Raw genomic sequence first — 22,399 nt, 5'->3', positions numbered from 1 at the left:
CATTACGGGGCCCAGTTCCACTTTACAACTGGCAGCCACCCAGTACCAACCTGACGCACCAGATGGTTTCTTACACAGAACCATCTTAGAAGTCGTCCTTGGAAACTGGAAGAGGGCAGGTACTTTCAAAAAAATACTTGGCAGGTGATTGGGTGAACCATCTGTCCATCACCGGCTAGCTTCAACCAATCAGTTCAAATCAAACTCTTGCCAAAGTCAGTCGGGAGAAGAGCCTTCAGTGCCGTTCTTTGCTCTTCTTTCGACGAAGAAATACTCCCCAGTTCTGATACAACTGATGGTGTAGCGGCATCTACTACACTAGCCATTTTAGGAGCTGCCGTTGTCGAACAAATGGTTGCTTCTCGCTGTCATTACACCTAAACCATGCAGGCCTGTGGCTGCCAGTAGTTCCTCATAGAACGCCGATGGGGCCAAACCACTGTAGTTTGGTCACAACTGCATAACTTGATGCCTGGCAAGACGGATTCGCATGATCTCGTGAATCCCTCTGCCTCGTGAGGTAAGCCCAGTACCTCCAATCTTATGCTGTCGACCACCAAGCAACTTTCACCATGCAGTTTCCAGACTGGGGAAAGCCTTTAAATGTACAACGGTTTCTCCACCTCTCTTCCTTTTATTATCATGACATCTGACACTATGTGTCCATAAAGTACCTTCTGGTGATTGCCTGGTAGGCAAGGCCAGTCTCACAATTTGATCATACCAATCTTTGTTTGAGATTTGGTCAGTTTCCCCTCTGACTGAGAAGGATTTCAAAATGGCACAATCCAGAAAAGTGGGCAGTTTTGGAGAAGGACAATGTAGGCTATAGATTTTATCAGGGTTCGTACCCCTGATAAAATCTTAAGATCTCTCTGACTGTGTGGACATTAAAGCAACTGTCAGGCATGCTGCGCCAAGGTAAATTGCCCCCCCCCAAATTGTTTGCACCCGCTGCCACTGCTCCATACAGTGACCTCTGCCATTGCATCACCTCTTAGATCAGTGTCCAGATCTGTGATAATAGGACTGTCCACCCTTTTGGATAGGAGCACTCTTTATAAAATTGCTGTCCATGAGGAGGAGGCCAGACTAATGAAACATCACTGTGATCGACCTGGCTCGCGAGGCTGTTCCCCTGACATGAGATCACGCGTTTTTACCAAGGGTGGCGCTTATGGAACTCACACCCCCCCTCACCTTGACCACGTTTGTTCCTCACTCATGGAGGATATGGAGGCTGGTAGTGTTAAAGCTATGACCGTACCTTTCTCTTTGTCGTGGTTCTGACTCTAGGATGTGATCCTGACCCTCCAAGAGAAGCTGTCGATCAAATGCATCGAGCACTTTTCCCTCATGTTGGAGCAGAGGACGGAAGGCTCTGGAAGCAAACTGCTGCTCCTGCATGAACAAGAGATGCTTACTCAGGTAGGGGTAACATCCCTCTCTCCTCTCTCTTTTATACACACACACATGAAATTACTACTCCGTATTCGAGCAGCATTTGGACCTCTGTGTCATTTATCAGGGCTGGCACAGCAGGGGCGACAGTTCACATTACACCCGTCTACTTTGCTTCACACACACACACACACTCAGTGCCCGCTCCATTCTAATGAGTTTGTGAGATCACAAGAGGACAATATTAATATTCCCACCACAGTGTTGAGTTCTCAAGCTCCGTATATGAAGTAGACAAAAACCGATAAAAGGTGTGTAAGAAACAATATTTTCCGGTGGCTGTCAAATATTGAACACTGTACTTGGTAATCGGTTCATAACCGGTGATGCTGGGTTTTGATTTGAATGAGCAAAATAAGAAGACAAACGGCTACTTTGCCAGAAGATACTAGCTCATCCAACAACTGCAGACAATCTGGTTCAGGAGGGGTTTTTAACTCAGCGTGGGATAACCATGTCTGTGGATGGTAAAACGTCTTTAAATTGCCGCTGTGGCTTCTCTCTGCCTGAATCGGATTAAAGCGGTGTAGATAATGGATGGACCGTGGCTTTTACTACCACTCCTACTTTCATTTAGCACATTTAGTGGTGTATACTTGCACAGCGTCCTTCAGGTAACTTCTGTCAGACACTTCATTATACGGTGTGCGCTATGAATCTGTAACAGGAAGATTTATGTCAGTCAAACAAGGTGGCTGAACTATAAGTGTGTGCTGGTTTAACTACGTCCATGCCCCAAGCTCCCCTTTAGGCACCAACTATTACTACATCAAGTGACATCTGCAGCCCCCAAACAGATTCCCTATCAAATTTCCCAAGTCGAATCTTTTATTTGCTTTCTTGACTCTCTCAAGCAGTTTCACCACTCTCTCCATCTATCTGAATGGTGAATCAGTTCATCTGGACACAACGTGTATTGGGAGAAACGTTTCATTACTCATCTAAGTGACCTCTTCAGTCTCAACTGACTGAAGGTACCCCCACCATGTGTACTATTCACAGGATGGATGAAACCGATTGCCGGTTTCGGTCATTATGCAACTGTATTGTTTATAAGGGTGGGGATACCTGCAGTGAGCCAAGACTGAAGAGGTCACTCAGATGAGTGATGAAACGTTTCTCTCTTAATAAAAGTTGTGTCTAGATGAACTGATTCAACTTTCTGTGACTTCCTTACCTGGATTATTGAGAATGCATCGAAAAAAGTCTCTCTCCTCTCTCCCTTTCTTCACTTCTTCCATGACTCTAGGTGACCCAGAGGCCCAACTCTGACAAGATGAAGTGTTTCTTCAGGATCGGCTTTGTGCCCAGGGACCCGCTGGAGCTTCTCCGCAGGGATGCCGTAGCATTTGAATACCTCTACGTACAGGCAAGTAGTACAGTCTGCAGGAGTACCATACCTGCAGGGGTTCAAAAATCAATATTTTTTTGGATTTTTTCCCCACTTTTCTCCCCAATTGTATCTGGCCAATTACCCCACTCTTCCGAGCCACGCCGGTCACTGCTCCACCCCCTCTGCTGATCTGGGGCGGGCTGCAAACTACCACATGCTTCCTCCGATACATGTGGAGTCGCCAGCTGCGTCTTTTCACCTGAAAGTGAGGAGTTTCGCCAGGGGGATGTGGTGCGTGGCAGGATCACGCTATCCCCCCTGAAAAGGTGCAGCGACCAGGACACACCCACATCCGGCTTCCCACCCGCAGACACGGCCAATTGTGTCTGCAGGGATGCCTGACCAAGCCGGAGGTAACACGGGGATTCAAACCGGCGATCCCTGTGTTGGTAGGCAACGGAATAGACCGCTACGCTACCCGGAGGCCCCAAAATCAAGTGAATATTAAAAGTAAAGCAGTTGTTGTAAAACAACTGAATAGTAAAGGCCTCACAAACCAGACCGATCCCGCAAGCCGCAATATTGATATTTTGTGAAATCAGGACCACCCATCCTCTGTTACGCAGTAGAATTAACAAGAGTTCAGTGTTTTTTAAGGGAAGCCACATTGTTAAACCACAAGGCCCAGACACAGTGCACCCCGCAGCTGAGAAGAACTTACTTCGACTCAGCAGGGATGCGGTGCAGCTTTAGTTCCCCTATAGAAAGGTGAAATGGGGTTGACATGACCAAACCGACATGGGGGGTGCTTACATAACCGGTCCCACTGTCCCTCCCGTTTTGCCATAGAACTGTAATGATGTGGTGTTGGAGCGGTTCGGCTCGGAGCTGAAGTACGACGCCGCGCTCCGATTGGCCGCGCTGCAGATGTACATCCTCACCATGACAACCAGACAGAGTCAGAAGGTCTCTCTAAAATATATCCAGTAAGTTGTCGCATATATGTGTGTGTGTTTATGACACTTCCAACGTTATCTTCAATGCTAACACAAGCCGTAATGTCAAAATGATGGGGTTTTCTCCGTCAGCAGTGAATCTTTGACCGTCTAGTGCCACACAAAGTTGATTCAAGGTCAACAAGGGAATATACATTTAAATGGGCATCTGTGGCCTAGAGATTACTGACTGTGACCTTGGGTGGCAGGGTTTGAAAGCCACTATCTTATGAAATCTGCAACAGCAATACGAGGGAGGAACATCCAATTCTTCCTCGGCAAATGTCAATGAGGGGCACTTTAGCAAAGGCAGTTAAAGCCTAACGGCTGGAGTCACTCGGCGGTCAGCAGCACAGTGCCGTGTTTGTAATGGTCAGCTCTCAGGTATGAATGTGCATTGCTGTAAAACGGAGACGAAGGGCGATGGCAAAAAAAAAGAGCAAGAATTTTCTCTGCAAAGTGAAGGTTTAACCAAAGAGAGCCACGATATCAGTCGTGCAGTGAACAAAGATCACATTAAATTGACAGAGCAGCGTTGGACAGCTGATGTTCAGCTTATATTTTACATTTCACGTTGCTTTAAATTGAAATTTAGTCCCATTTAACTGTGGGACAAACTTCTCTCTCCACATGTATACCAACTTATCTTACTCGCTTGGGTCAAAACCAGTGCTACATGCATGCACACACAACTGCAGAGGAGTTTTCAATTGCAGACACTTGATTTTTTTTTTTTTTTTATTCAGAGCAACCCGGGTGGAAGTGTTTGTCACTGCTAACCGAAGGCTTACCTCTCTCTCCTCTCAACAGAAAGGAGTGGGGTCTGTCGCTCTTCCTTCCTCCCACCGTTCTGTCCAGTATGAAGGAGAAAAACATCAAGAAGGCTCTGACGCACATCCTCAAAACCAACCAGAACCTTGTGCCCCCTGGGAAAAAAGTACCCAACTCTCATTTTCATACTTTGCCCTTGTAAATGAACTCTCTCTCTCTCTCCTGCACACACATACAAGCAAGCGCTCATATTATCTTGCTTGCTTTTTTTTCCTGCGCTGTATTGCAGCATCCTAAAATAGCAGTGCTGCAAAGCTCAACCTTGTAAAAGATTTCTCAATCCACTCGAACCGAGACCTTGTGTCAAGTCGGACCTTGAATGCTGATGCGAGGAACTTTCCTGTCAGCGGACGTTATTAAACTTCACGTCTCAAAATAGAATCGCTGATTTATCATTGGTTAAACTTTTAAGCCCCTTTTTCTGAATAAAATAGTTCAGAAATTTGGATGGTCCAAATTAGTTTTTTTTTTTTTTTTACCTGAGGCAAATTTAACAATCAGCAAGAACTCACTTTCTTGCATATGAACGGGTCCAAATTATTGCCACAACACTCGTCCTGCAACAGCAATCACTTATCTAAATGTGATCGTTAAACAGTAGCACAATAGGATCGCTGCCAACAGCAGGCACACACATAGATCACAAGCTCGTCTTTACTGCCTCCATAACGGATAGATTGTCCGCTAGGTCCAAGACGTATCAGTTTAGCAGTGAGAGCAGTCGGCATCTTCACTTCCAAACCTGAGCAACATGATAAACCGGTTTATTATGTGTTCAGACATCAAGTCTGTTCATTAGATAGACGCAGCTTAGCACTGTCGACAAACTGCCAAATTAATTGCTCCATATCAGCCTGCTCATTACTCTGCAGGCACCATTTTCATGAATTCAGTTTCAATTTTACATATTTCATTTCATGTGTGCAAGTACACGAAATGAAATCTCGTGTCCCTCAGCCCACAGCAGTGCAACACAAAGACAAAATCACTGTCCACGGGAACAAACTTCAGCCAGGATGACTGTCGGAACTGCCAGTCTGCATGGGCTAGCAGTTAGCTTAGCCTGCCTCGCTTTCGCATCCTGTCAGACTGCCCTCGGTGTTTCCTCTTCGGGCGCAGCTCCAGGCAGGGCTGTGGTCACTGGACCCACAGGACGCAGCAGACCAGGCTCTCCCAGCCAGACACCTTCCACACAATGACATCAAAAACACAGTCAACACCAGGCGAGGCTGCCGCCAGACCACCCTTGGTATTATTGGAACTGTCGGTCTGCATGGGCTAGCAGTTAGCTTAGCCTGCCCCGCTTCCACATCTGGTCAGACCGCCTTCGGTGTTACCTCTTCGGGCGCAGCTCCGGCCCCACAGGACGCAGCAGACCAAGCTCTCTCAGCCATCAAATGAAGACAAAACTTAGACATAGACAAAGACACTGAATGGACGGTGAGGCCACCGCAAACGTGAATTCGCACTGCCGGAAGTGGAACAAATGAGGCTTACATGGCCAAATCAAAGATTTCACACACATCAAAAAAAAAAAAGAAAAGTTTCTAATAAGCATATCTTTTTCAACTCCAAAGGCTAAGTTGTTCCTTTAGCCTTATGTTTGTTGTTACGATGCGGTTTCTGAACTGCTCGGCGCGCTGTTGTAAATGTGTGTGAGCTGCACACCAGGCCGGTCAGCTGTGAAGATGGAGATGCCTAAGTGTTAAACCCTGAGTATATATCCAGTGTTTGAGCAGGGCTGGTCGGCGTTGGAAGAGTGGCTGTCAGAGGAGAATATTTCTGAGATGCTTTAATTTATTGTTGAGGTGTGCAAAGGTTTCATACAATCTGGATCACCAAAACAATAGTATATAGGGCCACCGATTAGATGACATCATACTTGATATACTGAGCATTTGTATTAGTCAGTCTATATGGTGGCATGGTTTTTAGCAGCATTGTCCAACCTTGGGGGTCATCCTCTGTGTGGAGTTTGCATGTTCTCCCTATGTCTGTGGTGGGTTTTCTCCGGGTGCTCCGGTTTCCTCCCATCATCAAAAAGACATGCATGTTAGGGTTAATACTCCCGTCTGTGCCCCTGATCAAGGCAATGGAAAGAAGAACTGGAGTTGGTCCCCAGGTGCTGTATGGTGGCTGCCCACTGCACTGCTCCTAGCTTCACAGCTAGGATGGGTTAAATGCAGAGCAGAATTTCCCTACGGGGATTAAATATCATTATCAACAGTCCCTCTGGGTCCTCAGGTGGGCATAGAGGCCGATCCTGGAGCCGCATAATGGGATGATGCCTGTGCATGACAGCTTTTTACATGGAGTGGCTGATGCTCCTGCAGCCAACACACGGTCCTTGGCAGGGCGTGGCCAGAGTCCAATGGCATGGAAAACCAAGACGATTGGGGGCCACCCTCTGTTGCAGCCTTCATCCATCTTCACTGCCATTGTGACCTGGAGACATCTTCCGCCAGTTCCGTCATTGAGGTTTTTGTTGGGTCGCACTTCGTCTAGAACCTATCCACCTTGGGTGACCCTACCAGGAGCCAAGCTCCGGATGGCATAGCTCTTGGGATCATTGGTACCCGCAAGCTTCTCCACCACAACAAGGTGGCGATCCAGGAGAAGAGTCTATATCAATGACGCCTTATCTGTTGTGACCAGAATGTTTTTTGGCCACGAAGAGAAACCCTCAGTCCTGACATTAGTAACATGATGTTATGGTGAGTCAGCAGTTATTTTTTAATCTCAGACTAATGCATTTTGTTTCTCTGTCTAGTTGACTGCTTTGCAGGCCAAGGTGTATTACCTGAGATATCTCAGCGAACTCAGACTGTACGGAGGGAGAGAGTTCAAATCAATACTTTTGGTAAGTGAAACTCTGGAGATGAATTTCATGAATTTAAAAAAAAAAATCTTTTCAAATTTTCAGCAAGTACTCCTCTTTTAAAGAAAGGGAGAACATCTACAAAGAATGCAAAAATGCTGTTAAATGACCTCTCGTTCTTACACACACCCCCCTCTGCAGCAGGGGGAAAAACAGACGGAGGTGACTCTGTTGGTGGGGCCCCGTTATGGCATCAGTCATGTGATTAATGCGCGGACCAACCTGGTGGCCCTGCTGGCGGACTTCAGCCATGTCAACCGCATAGAGATCCTCACTGAGGATGAGACCAATGTACGCCTCGAGCTGCACGTGCTGGACGTCAGAGTGAGTTTAGATGTTTGAGAATATATAGAGAAGGCGTTCTGGCAAACATGAAAGCCTGACAGTGCCGTGTGCTTTACAATTGTTTTCTCATACAAAGTGTGAATTGTGTTGTGAATCTGTTTTTTCTTACTTTTGTCTTCTTGTCTCCTTCCCACTTGTACAGCCCATCACGCTGATCATGGAGTCAAGTGACGCAATGAACCTGGCCTGTCTAACAGCAGGTTACTACCGCCTCCTAGTGGACTCACGGAGGTCTATTTTCAGCATGGCCCACTGCAACAGCACTGGAGGGGACGACAATGGTGAGTTAGTTCACTATGGAGGGAATGTGTATGTGTATTTTGGATAGTCTGCATGCAAAACAGTAAGAATAAATACCAATAAATTGCAAATCACATTGACAGGACAGAATTCATACAATGTCTGAGAACTCGACGCTAAGAACATTGTACAGGAGTGTCACCTTTGGTAAATAGGCAGTTGATTAGATTTTTTATTCTCTTGCCTGTTCAATTACTTGTCATTTTAGCAGCTTAAAACTTAATTTAACAAGGTCCTAAACTTGAGCTGTCACATTCCTCCTGAATTCTTCCATCTTGTAGCCATCGCCATAGATTATAAAATACGTTAAGTAACAACACATCCTTTTACTGCTGCCCCCAGATCAGGATCGTGTCCTGGAGTGGCCATACAGCACTTCTCTAGGGGACTGTGAGGAGACCACATCCGGCCAGGGAGCAGAGACATACAACAGAGATTCTGACTATTCCGAGAGCATGCAGAGACAAAACAGCATCTCCCCTTACTTCCATGAGAGCCAACACCCCGACGGAGACCTCGAGGGCAGGAGAAGCCCGTTGCCCCCTCCCCTGCCTCCCTCCACCAGACACAAACCTCAGGACTCACCCCGGAGCGCTAAAGTCTCATTTATTTTCGGGGGAGACCCCCCGCTGAACACTGCCGGCCACCCTAAGAACTCAGGCTATGAGAGGCTGTTGGAGAGCCCCGACGTGCCTGAAAACAGGCCTCTGTATTTGCACAACAGTACGGACTTTCGGCCTCAGGATGGAGTGCCGTTTCAGTACAGCGGCCGGCCACACGTGTACAGTAACATCGGTGGTGAGGAGTGCGGCGAGGAGCCTTTGCTAAGAGACCTGTGCTATGCGGATACAACGGATGACGCAGAGGATGACGATGATGGCTCCTGTGAGGAAGACTCCACCGGGGGGACACCGATGGAGGACGAAAGGACGGGAGCGGGTAGTGGAAACGGTGGTAACCAGAAAGGAGGGCTGGCCACCGCGGCCAGCAAGGCCACCTTTCTCACACTGTCTGGTTCCACTGATGACATCATTGACTTGACATCGCTGCCCCCTCCGGAGGGGGACGGAGGTGTCAATGAAGTCGAGGATGATGCTTTGCTGCAGACACTCAACATGGCCATCGCTGCTCCCCCGCCGGGCTTCCGAGACAGTTCAGATGAGGACTCGGCGCCGGAGGGAAGGCCGCTGAGCACGTGTGACAATGACGACATCCCGGTGTCATTGATTGACGCCGTGCCGACACACAGGGAGGGTGAGGGCAGCAGAGGAGGGGAGAGAAGGCTGGACAACGCCATGGTCAACACCCTGCAAGCACTGGAGGCTCTGTCTGTCTCTGAACAGAGGCCTCCGCGACCACAGCATCACAGCAACCATCCAGGTCTGTTTTAACGCTAAAGATTATTTGCCTGTGGCCTACAAGCCTATCTGCTGAAGGCCCTCCCGTATACATCCTCATAAAAACTGTTTCTCTCCTTACATTGACGTAGGCAGGGACTCATCTGTATCTTTTGAATGTATTCCCTAACATTTTGACGTGGAAGAAATATGTTACAAACTTTTGGTTTTCCCTGGCTCATATACCCAGGGGCTTCGCAGCCCTCAGATATCTTTATGGAATACTTAATACCCTTTGGTTGGAAACTACTGGTCTCTTTCCACATTCTCATTAATTGAAACTTCCCGTTTATTGGATTATGCTGTTGCATTTTAATGTGTTCTGTTATACTATGTTTAATCCAGCTGTGTACATGTTCTGATTTTTCCTTTGTTTTTTGAGGTAGGTGTGTTTATTGTAACCAACAGCCATTTTAAGCTTCGGATCTAGTTTACATTAATTGATATGTGATCAGACCTTTTATCAACACTGTACAGCAAATAACTGACATAAATGCCACATCACTCGTATTTTCCTCTTATTCCCTAGGTGTTTTGGTATCTCGAGGCTTCAGCCCTGGGTCATCCTCAGATTCAGGCAATGAGACCAACTCCTCAGAGATGACTGAAATCTCTGAGCTAGCTGCAGCGCACAAACTCAATGAGAGCCACATGCGTCTCTTGGTGGCCACAAGGGAAGGCTACCAACCACTGCTGGAGGAAAAAACAGAATTCCCCGTTTCACCCGGTACTGGCGGAACTGTGCAGAAGAAACCCCGTAGTCCTTCGCGTCACCTCCAGCCTCCAGCAGTACCTCCAAGACGGAGTCCCTCATTGGACACTCCGCAGTCAGGGTCAGATAGTTTGGAGGTGAGGTCCATGACTAACCTCTCCTCCACTGTTCAGCGCCCAAGCTCCACAGCACCGGGAGGCAAACATCACAAAAAGTCAGCAGATTCTAATGGAAAGTTTAACACCTTTAGTACGAGGGAAGCCCACCGGTATGGGAGCGGTGGTGCTGGTGGCAGCCATCTTGACATGGAACAGCAAGGTTTATTCGGTGAGCGTGGGGTAAATCAAAGAAGACAGAATTCGCTATTAGCGGAAAATTCTGTAGCAGAAGGCCTTGGGGTAAACAGCCTCCCAAGTAGCCATCACTTGATTCCTCGTCCCGCTTCCTCTACCTCTGACCGCCTCATAGAAGTCGGCGAGATGGCGGATGGTGCTGCAGATAATGGAGCTTCAGCTGTTGAGCAAGATGAGCACCTGGTGGTGGCATCATTGCTCTCCCCAACCAAAAAACACCGACCAGGAGGTTCAGACCAGGGATCAGATATACAGAGTGATCGTCAGCCTATCTCAAGGCAGCAGAGCGTGGCTAGGCTATGTGAGTACCATCTCGCGAAAAGGATTTCAAACTTACAAGGAGAAGCTCACAGTTCACTGCAAGGTTCTCTATGTTCATCGCTGGACGCTGGTGGTAGCACCAACAGTAGCGCATGTGCAACCCCGACAGACTCCCCGCATGGCCCCACTATGGTTGAGTCCAGTCACCACCTTCCCCAACGGCACCCTCTTTCCAGCTCTTCCTCCTCACTCATCAGGGTGCTCAACTATGAAGACAACAAGTCTGGAGTTCCCCATGGAATCTCTAGCCACAATGCTCAGGGCAGAGACCTCCACCCACATGCAGACCCGGCTCTCCTACGGAAGATGCTGCCCAACATACACCAACCTGCTACGGGGTCTGACTCCAATCGCCCCTCCTCCACGACACCGTCTAAGGTTAAAGAAACCACAGGTGCTGCAGCCAGAAAATTCCACACTGATCTACATGCTAAACAACAAGCATGTCTGAGAGGAATGAACCAGAAGGAAGGCAGTGAGGCCTATAGACAACTGATTAACTATTTAACTGTCAGCCAAATGCATCAGGGAGGGAAGCTGCACAGCGCGGGCATGGGAGGAGCAGTGAAAAAGGACACCAGACGGTACATTACCAGCAACCCCCAACTGGTGGAGATGGTTAAGAATAGGGGGAACCCAGTTGCTCGGTGCCCCTGCATGCCATCCTCCATGTCCTCGCCCTTTCTCAGCCCCAATTCAGTCAACCCCAATACAGCAGCTTTGCTGCTCACAAATAAAAACCATCGCATGTATCACTCTGCCACGCTCCCTGCTAAACTTAAGAAGAGTCCTGATTCGCATGCTCAGAGGCCAAGAGACAGTCTGGAGGTACGGCCAACCGGCACCGAACGGCGGAGCTCCTTCTCTGGTCTGGAGAGTGAGCTGGAGCGTGGTGCAATGGATCCCGAACGTTTTTTGTCACTGTGCAGGAGAGAGGGCCTCAGCATCCAGGAAGGTGGGGGTCCTGTAAACCATCCTCTTTCTCGGGCACGAAGCCAGCCCAGTAGTAGTGCAGAAAACTGGGCAAAGTCTGACCCAAGGACCAAGCATGCAGTCCACCAATCTCCTTATCCTCATCCTAGTGATTGTTTCTCTCCCACTTCCACTTTAGCTGGCCAGCGAACTGAGTTCAACACCATCTCACTAGGAAGGGGAGACCACCCTTCAGCTTTCACTCGTCAGGGGTCAACTGGCCCCAGAGCTTGCCCTAACCCTAACCCTTTACCTCCACCCCCACCTCCTACTCCGCCTCCTCTTCCTCCAGTGCTGTCTTTACCGGAGCAGGCCAACACCAGCTCTAGCAACTCAAGCACCCTGCCCAAACAGGACTCTATCCATTCCATCCAGTACCGGCAGAATCAGAACCACATTCAGTCGGTCACCCCAACTCAGACCGATCCCTTCAACAACAATAACCTCCAGAGAGGCCGGGAATTAAGGCGCAGCTCCAGCAACATGACTGCCGATTCGGGTAGTGTGGAGGTTCTGTTTCAAAAACCCACCCGAAGCAGGAGCCAGCAGCCCCTGTCCTCATCCACGGCACAACATGGAGAAACCAAAGTCCAGCGGAGGCCGACGAGAAAGCGGCTCTCCAAAAGCTACTCACAGGGGTCTGTGACTTCCCAAACCACATGTTGGTCGACAGGCAGTAGAGGGGACAGCAGGAGGGCATCCGTGGCGTTCCCCTTGCAGAAAGATGCTAAACACATTAAGGGCTCTCAGAAATTGGACACCAGCCCTTGGCGATGCAATGGGCCTTTCAGCTACTGTTTCTTTAAGAGGAAAAGTGAGGGTGAGGAGGATGAAATCGAGTGGGAGAGGCCAAGGCGTAGCCGGAGTGATTTCGACAGTGTAGGTGGGGCAGCATCAGTAGTGTTGCCCTATGGCTCGGCTGTGGACGCGGCCGGGGACCAACTGTACGGTGAGGTCCTGAACAACATGAGCTTCAGTGACCGTCTGGCTCGTATCAACGCCCTCAAGGACCGCATGTACACCTTCCCTGCTGGCTTCACAGATGTTCGCCGCGATGCGAGTGAGCTCATTGCACTGGTACGATCCAGTGTGGGTCGTGGGGATCGTGGGGCCCAAATGCCTCAGATCCAGGACTTGTCCCAGTACAAGCAGCTCCTTTCTATTGAGTCGAAAGAGCTGGGCCGGGCATGCCGGAGGATGGCGCAGGCCCACGGTACTCCTGAGGAGATGCTGCTAGCTGTAACCTGTAGCTTCCAGGTGCTGTGCTGTCTTTGCGAGGCTTGTATGTGTTTGGTTCGGGGTCTCGGAGCCTCAGCCTCGCTCCAACAGAGAGAAGTGGTGGCGAAGGTGGACGAGGTTGTCATGAACTATATCTGTCTGTTGAAGGCAGCTGAGGCAGCAACCGTGGGTGCACCAGGAGAGCACAGCGTGAAAGCCCTGGTCCGCCACTCCAGCACCATGTCAGCCATTGCTAATGCACTCACCCGCTCCCTTAAAACGCTGCTTAGCAAGTAAAGGCTACATATTATGCTTTATGGTGTAGCCAATGCAGTCAGTAGAGCTCTATCTTCTATCTCTAGAGTTTGTCATATATCAAAACAGTTCAAGTGTCAGACTTTTTGTGGCTAGACTCTACATAAATGTGATCCATGGATCTATTGTTTCACATACATAACGCCAATGTAAAACGTTTGGAAGATATACGGTAGGAAGGAGATCTTCACTGACTGCACTTATTTCTAATAATATAATGTAAATTTGAGAAGCCATACTGTCACAGACCTTTGTAATATGATATGTACCTAATGGATATCCTTTCAACCTGTGCATAAAATAGCTTATTTAAAATATATAAAATGTATATAAATACAACATGAATATATTATTTGCTGTAGAGTTTTGAAGAGGCCATGGGGAATTCTGATGAAATTGCTCTTTGGTATGTCCCTGGACAGGATTGAGGTGAATTTAAACATAACAGTTAAAAATTGTCCTAGAGGTCTTAAGGACTTGTGGTCTTACAGTGAGTTAAAAATGTCAATGATTCTGAATGAGGTGAACTGATTTCAGCCTGTTAAGTAATCTGAAGATTACAGGGACACTTGAATTGCACTGCATTCAATACTGCTTCATAATGTAACACCTAAATTGTTTTAAAATATTTTTTTAAACAGGCAAGTGAGTTACAAATAACAAGCTGAATATATATATCTCAGTACTTTAGAAAACATTTGGATTCTCTAAAGAAGATTAAAGATTGAGCACTGTGTTATCATTTTTATCTACTTTTTGTGTTTTATTATCTGTTTTGGAAAAAGTTGTGTGCTTAAATGATTTATAATGCTACAACACATATCAAGATGCATTCACTGTACTTGAGAAAAACATACAATTTGTTTTTGTTTTTCAAATACTCCACCAACCAATTAAAAAATTTTATGCATATGTTGTGTCTTTTCCCATCTACTATCATGTCTTTGTGATACCATCGATTAATATTTGTAAGATTATAGAGAGCATAGATCTATACTATATGCAATAGCGGTCCATTTTATAAGTGTTGCATAAAGACATTACAGGAGAGAATATAAATTAGATGAAAAGCATAGTCTCGGATTGTGCTGTATATTATGATAGTAATAATTTTGAAATGAGAACATTAAATTTCTTAAGGTCATTTATTATGCATGTATTTTTATAAAGCTATCCTTGGCCTGGAGGCTCTTCCAAGTTAAAAGGTTGATTTGAATCAAGATCTGAGGCCCCCCCCCCCAAGAATTAATTCAGGACCTCAAAAGAAATGATAACATGGCTGCAACATTCATTATTTTATAGGCAGACGAAATGTTCTATGAAAACATTCCTTGCATGACAACGCGAGTGAATTTGCAAATCAGGGCAACTTTTTGAGTAGTGCACCCATACTTTTACATTGTGGATAGTTTTTTTTTTCTTTCCTCCTACAAGCCTTTATTCTGAAACTCTTAGAGAAGTTCAGGTAGTAATAGTCCATATACACATATTTAGTCAGTTTATCGCCATTGTAAGCCTTGTTGAGAATACGGAAAACAGCTCTTTATGAGACGAATATAATACTAATATACTTTATAATCTGGTGCATTTGTATGTTTGTTTTTGACGAGGCGTGTTCAACTCGCCTTAGTGGGGTGAAAAGTTAAAATCTAATGGTACTAGCCTATGCAATATCCCCTTCATAAGGAGTCTTGGGACACGTTGCTTAATACATTTAGGTGGCAAATGCAACGGATGTGACGTAAGCGTGCACTAAATTGATGCAAATACTATATTGTTAACAACAAAAGTATAGTTTTATAATTCACTCGAACACCTCTCGGCCAAAGTGCGCCGGAGTGTCGCGTTGTTCGCGAACGATTCGTTCAAAAGCGATCCTATTTTGGGGCGAACTGGACCGCTTCATGAAAAGACCCGTTCGCTCAGGCAGTTACGAGCGCTCGTTCGCAGGAGGAAAGGGGCGTGTTCAAGACGCCGACGTTTCGGGTTGCTAACAGTCGACCGTAACGTTCAGCAACACTGGTCTTGGGACTGCAATCCAGTATGCCCATTGGTATTATATGCGCATAGGCTAACGCTACTGCGTGCACACGCGACGACGTAGTACCAAATATTTTGTTTGACAATTAGGTGCCTCGAAAAATACATGCTGTACCGTAATACTTATAGAAGCTTTCATTTTGCGAACAGCGTCTTTATTCAGCTAAATTCTAAACTCACGGTTGACTGTTCTGTTCATTAGTTAGCGAGAGCACGCAACTCGGGGAATATTAATAAACAATAATGGCTTTTTAATAAACTGATTCTAATGATTCGGTACAGTAGTGGGGTGGGGGGGGTGGCGGCTCTAGCCATCGCCAGAGCGCGGCACCCGTGTTCTCGCGTCTCATTTGCATATTGGGCGCCTCTTTGCAGCGTCATCTCGCGTTGGCCAATCCGAAACGACGCATCCTCCCCAAACCACGGCCCCGCGCTCTCCGTCATTATTGCGTTAGTTAGTAGCGGGAACAGAAAGTTTGGCGCCCCCCGGTTGTCTTCTCCTCTCCGCCGAGCCAGGGACGCGGGGTTTCTTTCTTTTTGTAGTTTTATCTTTTGTGTGTGCGCCATTACACCGATATCGCAGTTTCATGTACGTACGCGTGTATGTAAATAGGTACACGCTAGCGGGAGAAGGGAGAAGGGGCTGGTGGAAGCGAACCCGCGCCTGATCAAGTTGCGTTACGAGCTGGGCGCTTTAAATTCGCTGCCGACCGAGGGGGGGGGGCTTAAACTCACGGTAACTATTTAGCAACGACTCGCTGTTATCCGGCGTCCAATGGCGACTATCTGCCAGCCGCGCCGCGCCTTGGTGGAGATTCCTGCTCCGCAACCCAAAATTGCAGGTAAGCAGGACGTTTGCGAACGAACGCCAAGTTAATTTTTTGCTGACCCCCCCTCCCTTTTCCCCCCTTAACCGCCGTCTGTTCCGACGATAATGGAGTTTGACAGATAACAAGCCCCCGGTGTTGGGACACATTTGGTTTTGTTACAAAGTATGTCCCCCTCTTAGTTTAAAATACAATGTTACTTTTTTCTAACAATCGGTGGGTATACTTTCAGTTTACTTGTTAAGTACTTATCAGAGATATATACTAAACAAAATTATACTTAAAAGTACACTACTAGTACATATACTTGAACTTTACTTAATAAAATAAACTTTCAAGTATACTATTTTTTTTTGTAGGGGCCACTATTGATGTCGGCCACCCAAACTTAACATGGAGTGTATAAAGTCACGACAGACATGTTAATAAATATATGGTGGCTCATTTTTTTTCCCTCTTTTTTTTTTTTGTTGCGTTTCAGCCCGGATGAGGAGGTCCTACTTGGAAGTATTAAGCGCCCGTCTGGCCCCGTCGTCCCAAGCACAAAGAGGGAGAAACACAGCCAAAAACTCCAAGCGTGGCCAATCACGTAAGAGCTCCAGCAGATGTTCTTTTATTTACCTGCCTTTCATTTACCCCATCAGGTTATCATCAAATTTGGTAAACTGGGGAACTCTTAAGGAACTGTGTAAGACAAGTTTACATACATTTTTTTCTCATCTTATACATTCCCTGAATGTATAAGAAATACACTGATGTACACATCAGTGTGTTTTTGTGTTTCTGTCAGTGGGGTTAACTCATGCGGCGCATATTTCCCCCATAACGCTCATGTCTTTATCAATAGTAATTATACAGTATGCAAAGATTTTAACAGGCTTGATTACTTTGGCCATGCAAACTCTTATTTTTTTCTTGTTAATTCCGCTTGGTTGTGACCCATCTGTTACTGGCTGCAGTCTGTTACTGCTGCTGTGATTACTCACCTCACTATCTTCTGCAGTAGACTCGTCCATGGGCGGCTCGTGGAATGGAAGGATAGAGGAGCACCACACCCCACTGTCTAAACAGCAGCTGGTACAACTGATCAGATCCCTCATCATGTTTGAACAGGTATCCACAGCACTTTACATTGCAGAGATGTCATCTTAGCCATGCAGCAAACGGCTGTAGATATCAGCTGCTAATAGCAACTCTTCATTACTGCTCCATGAACTGGGCTGAAATACTCCACAAGCTTTCAGTGGTTTCAGCATCATGAGAGGGGCATTTTGGGCTGAGAAGGTCTGGAAGTTTTGTCTGTTGCCATTCTAGTGGTCACAGGAAAGAGTGCATGAGGTAAAAATGGTCTTTATGCAAGGCAGTGTGAGACATAAAAAGACAATTTTTTTTATCTTACATTGGATCAAAAATAAACAATCCTACATCATAGATGTCATTGATGCACAGAATTCTCCGCATAAGTCATATTACACAAAGTTTAATAAGAACTTTTGGGTCCACAGAGCCAAGAACCCAGAGTGCTTACCTTGGACTTGAAGTACCTCCATGATGACCTCCAACTGAAGAAGACTAACGTTTACAGATCCATACCATACTCACGGCTTGGCTCCAACAGAGACGCCCACTGTTACAGAAAGGCATATCCTCACCTGGTGGCATTCAAAGTTAGTATCACAGATGTTTTGCCATACTGGAAGAGATAATGGCTCCATCAGTTCAGAAAATCTCAAAAACCTGACCTTTTTAACTTGACATTTCCTCATTGTAATGTTATCGTCAAAGTAATGTTGCTATTCAGCAACATATTTTTTATCAGCATGGAATAAATGAGTACCATCAATATGTCCTCTTTTCAAGTGGGATTAGCTTCCAGGAAAGCCCTCCCCACACACCACAATTGTCCTATTTTTCTGGACTTTTGATGAAAAAGCCTTCTATAATAAATGGTGCCATTATCTTACTTACAGTACTGCAGAAATTTCAGATTCCTCTGGGTGGCACTGTGGGCAAAGAGTCTTACTAGGCAGAGAGCAGCTGTTGTCCTGCTTTGCACTGATCACTCCTCTTCCTCCTCCTCAGGTCTCCTGTCAGGAGTGGGGCCAGGTGCTCCTAAGGAACCAAGAGTGGGACTCGGTATTAGAGTATGTGCTGATGGCTTGGCGCTTCACCAGCGAGCTGCCACAGTGGGACACGGCGAGTCACAACACTCTGCGAGAACAGTGCTACAATACCCTGGCAGGTCACTGCCTCTCCACCCTGCAGCACTACCGCCCTGAGCCCAGCAGAAGACGTGAGCTGCTGAGGAGGTAAATGCATGGGGGGGGGGTTCTGATGGAGAGTGCAGGAGAGAAACTGTCCAGTGGGAGGACTGTCCATCTTGTGTATTAATCACACAGGAGTTAGACCTATATAGTATATGAAGTCATTCCCAAATAGGTTTGCAGCTAAGTGACAGTGTGGTCTGCTCGAGTAGATGGCTGCATACGTAGGTAAATACTTCTGTCAAAAGTGCCCAGTTCCCAAGTGCACTGATGGCATTTGCTGAGAGATGAGAAGAGACAGAAAGGGTCTGAAATAAATAGCGTAATGCATTGAAGTTTGGGAGTCAGTGTAATGCTGGTGATGTAAGCAAATTAGATGCCAGCGCTTTCATCTGCACCCTTTCGCAATTCAGTGTTAACTGCCAGCACAGCACCCACAGATTGAACTTTTCAAAATCATAATTTATACCGTTTCGTCTCCGCAGTCAATTTGTGGTCAAGAGGGACGTATGAGCTGGCCGTCCTAACTGTCCCAGTTAAAATTAAGACCGTCTTGAGAATCTTGCTTGGATGGCGAGGCATGTAGACTACAAACTGAACCTGCATGTTAAGCAAGTTTAGAACATTGATATATTTTGGAGGTGGGGAACATTTTTTTTAAAAATTTAAATGGTTGGATGGTGGTCCTTCACTTTCTCATGAAACAAATATTTTGGGAAAACGCCAATACTTTTGGTTGTAGCTGTTACATTATCTATGTTTATTCAATAAACTGGTTCCAGTCTAGGCTCTAAGGTTAATGGCTCAGTAGGATCTACTACTTCCAGCTGCTCCCGTTGGGGGTCGCCACAGCGGATCATCCGTTTCCATCTCCTCCTGTCCTCTGCATCTTCCTCTGTCACACCAGCCACCTGCATGTCCTCCCTCACCACAGCCATAAACCTCCTCATTGGCCTTCTTCTTTTCCTCTTCCCTGGCAGCTCCATATTCAGCATCCATCTCCCAATATACCCAGCATCTCTCCTCCACACATGTCCAAACCATCTCAATCTTGCCTCTCTTGCTTTGTCTCCAAACCGTCCAACCTGAGCTGTCCCTCTAATATACTCGTTCCTAATCCTGTCCTTCTTTGTCACTCCCAATCAAAATCTTATCATCATTAATGGCTCAGTAGGATGAATACTGAATAATGTATGTTGAGAGCTTTCAAATGGTTTGGGTCAACTTAGTCTAACTAGCTGAACGGAACAGAACATGAATTTTGGAACGTGTCACCATTGCACTTTCGTCAGATAACAAGGTGGTGTTTGATTTTAGCAGCTTCCAGGATTCAAAAAAGGACTGGTTGTTAAAATCCCTAGTGTTTGCACTGCAACAGATTCAGTGGTGATCAAACTGGAGATGTCTGCCAAGGTGACATTGCCACCACCAGGACACATCATCAGTTGTGTACCTCAGCATCACAGGGTGTTTCGACCTTTTATCACAAGACATCCTCCGCTGAGGCAGGCCCACCACAGGTTCATCGGTCCTGGGTGTGTGACCTGTGGTTAGCTGTTCACCCTGGCAGCCCAGACGGCGTCTCCTTTTGAGCCAGATCCAGTGGCTAGTCCTCTCAGCAGTGTTGGCTAGCTCTTTGATCACTCTCCTGTGGGCCTGCCCCCTGACTCCTAGTTCCCTCAGGAGTTTTGCTGTGGAGCTGGCAACAGAGCCCCTACAACCCACCTCCACAGGGCGCACCTTCACCTTCCAGCCTCCGTCCTCTGCTTCGGCTGCTAGGTTGGCGTACCGCAGCTTCTTACGCTCGTGCGCTTCATCAACTGCGTCCTCCCAGGGGACTGTGAGCTCAATGATGAAAGCGAGCTGGTTAGAATTGGACCAGAGGACGAGGTCTGGTTGCAAGGTGGTTGTTGCGATCTCTGTCGGGAAGATGAGCTTCTGGCCTAAGTCCACTCGCATTTCCCAATCCCTGGCTGAGTTTAGTGAGCCTAAGTTGGGAAGTGAAGGGTTGGCCTTCAGTTTATCCCCCTCTCGAATTAAAGCTGGAAACCGCCGGGGCCCTTCCTGGTTGTTGAAGGGTTGGGCATTGATGGAAACCCTCTTGCAATCGAGTTCAGCTGTCAAGCACCTGAGCACCTGATTGTGTCGCCAGGTGTATCTGCCTTGGGTAAGGCTGGTCTTGCAGCCAACCAAGATATGCTTGAGGGTTGCTGGGGCTGTACACAGGGAGCAAGATGGATTCTCTCCAAACCAGAGATTTAGATTTATTGGAGAGGGCAGGACATCATATGTGGCCTTGGTGATGAAAGTCAGCCTGTTTGATTCCATGCTCCAGAGCTCACTCCATGTGAGTTTCCTCTTTTCAACACCCTCCCACCTCATCCAGCGACCCCGTTTGGCTTGTGCTACGGCTTTAGCACCAGCAGTTTCGGGGGGCCAAACTTTGCTTACAAATCTCCTCATTTCTTTCTTCAGGCTGAAGATGGCACAAGTGCACAGCCAGACCATCGGGCCCTGTGTTCAGCAGCTGGAGAGGATTGTGGGAAATACTGCAGATTCCTCTTTGGGCACACAGCAAAACACACAACACTGTCTGAGCAGCTGACCACAACCTCAAGTTATGGCTGCTTTTCTGTGGTTGGATGAATGACCATTTGGGTGAGGGAAAGACATTTGTACCCGTTAGTGTTTGTTTAGAAAAACCACTACAGTGTTCATCCAATGTCATCAAGGGACGAGGCTACAACTGAAGCATCTCTTCTTTTTTTTTCTTTTTTTTTTTCTTGGCAAGTACTTTATCTAGGAAAATTTTTGCATCGACCATTGAAATGTTTGCGGAAAAAAATGTGAAATAGTCGTGTGTGTGTGTGTGCACACGTGTGACTACGCTTCATTGATTAACAACACTTGGCAATCACCCAAGGTGGCACTGCCAAGTGTTTTCCAAGTCTTGGTATTCTTGTCCGTGTCGCTACCGTTTTGCACTGTTTTTGTTTTGTCCTGGAAACTTGAAAAACACAATGAACTAGACTTCTAAATAAAGTTATTAAAACATCCTCTTTGTTGGCTGTTTGATTCCCTTGATATCCAATACGTCAGCCGTGTTGTACGCGGTGTAGAATGTGATATAAAACTTCTACCGTCTGCAGAAGTGGGGAGGGATGACCTCACAGATTTGAACGTTGCTTTCATTTTGAAGACGGGATGTGGTGGGACCTGGGAGTGCTGGAGACGGTGACTAAGTGGAATTTTAAGCCTCGAGTCATGACCTGTGCAACTGTACATGATTTAAATTTTTCATCTTGGAGCATTTTAGATATTTTTTGACAGCCACACACAGTCACTTATGATCAGGGTTGCTCAAACAGCTTGCTGTTAATGGGCTCCATCTCAGTCACAGAATGTGCTAAGATCATTTTATATTGTGTTGCATGCACGTGTGTGTGTATATATATGTGACTTTGTTAAAAGAAACACTCAACGGCAGGGAAAGTGCTCAACAAATAAGGAGCAAAATAATCCAGTGAGTCAAGTAAATTCTTTATGAGACAGTACAAGACTGTTTCATGCCATAAGCAATCATCAGCCGTGTGTGTGTGTGTGTGTATACATATATATATATATATATATATACCGTCAAAGGTGTTGATGAAAGTGCTCAACAAATGAGGGGTGGAATATTAAGGTAGATATAGGAAAAAAACTAATTCATAGCAGTACAAGCATGTTTCGTGCATCGTGCACCCAGCTGCCCGAAACAGGCTTGTACTGCTATGAATTAAAAGTATTTTTCCTATACATCCATCTTAATATATGTGTGTGTATGTATGTATGTAT

The 22,399-nt window shown here is 46.6% G+C and overlaps 2 protein-coding genes across 2 annotated transcripts in view; both read left to right on the top strand.

The window, feature by feature from the left end:
• LOC130131423 (FERM and PDZ domain-containing protein 4-like) overlaps positions 1-13,413 on the top strand; it is a 121,166-nt gene extending 107,753 nt beyond the window's left edge. Inside the window, exons 8-16 of the mRNA XM_056301099.1 lie at positions 1,297-1,428; positions 2,711-2,830; positions 3,644-3,780; positions 4,600-4,726; positions 7,391-7,480; positions 7,640-7,822; positions 7,986-8,124; positions 8,486-9,523; positions 10,070-13,413. Of these exons, the coding sequence (XP_056157074.1) occupies positions 1,297-1,428; positions 2,711-2,830; positions 3,644-3,780; positions 4,600-4,726; positions 7,391-7,480; positions 7,640-7,822; positions 7,986-8,124; positions 8,486-9,523; positions 10,070-13,413 (5,310 nt within the window). The remainder of the gene's footprint in view (positions 1-1,296; positions 1,429-2,710; positions 2,831-3,643; positions 3,781-4,599; positions 4,727-7,390; positions 7,481-7,639; positions 7,823-7,985; positions 8,125-8,485; positions 9,524-10,069) is intronic.
• Positions 13,414-16,006: 2,593 nt separating this feature from the next.
• LOC130131711 (uncharacterized) lies at positions 16,007-21,428 on the top strand. The gene is made up of 6 exons (XM_056301496.1): positions 16,007-16,313; positions 16,780-16,887; positions 17,302-17,411; positions 17,804-17,965; positions 18,381-18,607; positions 21,038-21,428. Exons 1-6 carry the CDS (start codon positions 16,247-16,249, stop codon positions 21,165-21,167), a joined length of 804 nt encoding a protein of 267 aa, XP_056157471.1. The 5' UTR covers positions 16,007-16,246; the 3' UTR covers positions 21,168-21,428.
• The last annotated feature ends 971 nt before the right edge of the window (positions 21,429-22,399 follow it).

The sequence above is a fragment of the Lampris incognitus genome, chromosome 21, assembly GCF_029633865.1.
Source record: "Lampris incognitus isolate fLamInc1 chromosome 21, fLamInc1.hap2, whole genome shotgun sequence".
Taxonomy (NCBI): Eukaryota; Metazoa; Chordata; class Actinopteri; order Lampriformes; family Lampridae; genus Lampris; species Lampris incognitus.
The sequence above is the reverse complement of the archived record's forward strand: the minus strand, read 5'-3'. Positions and strand labels throughout refer to the sequence as shown.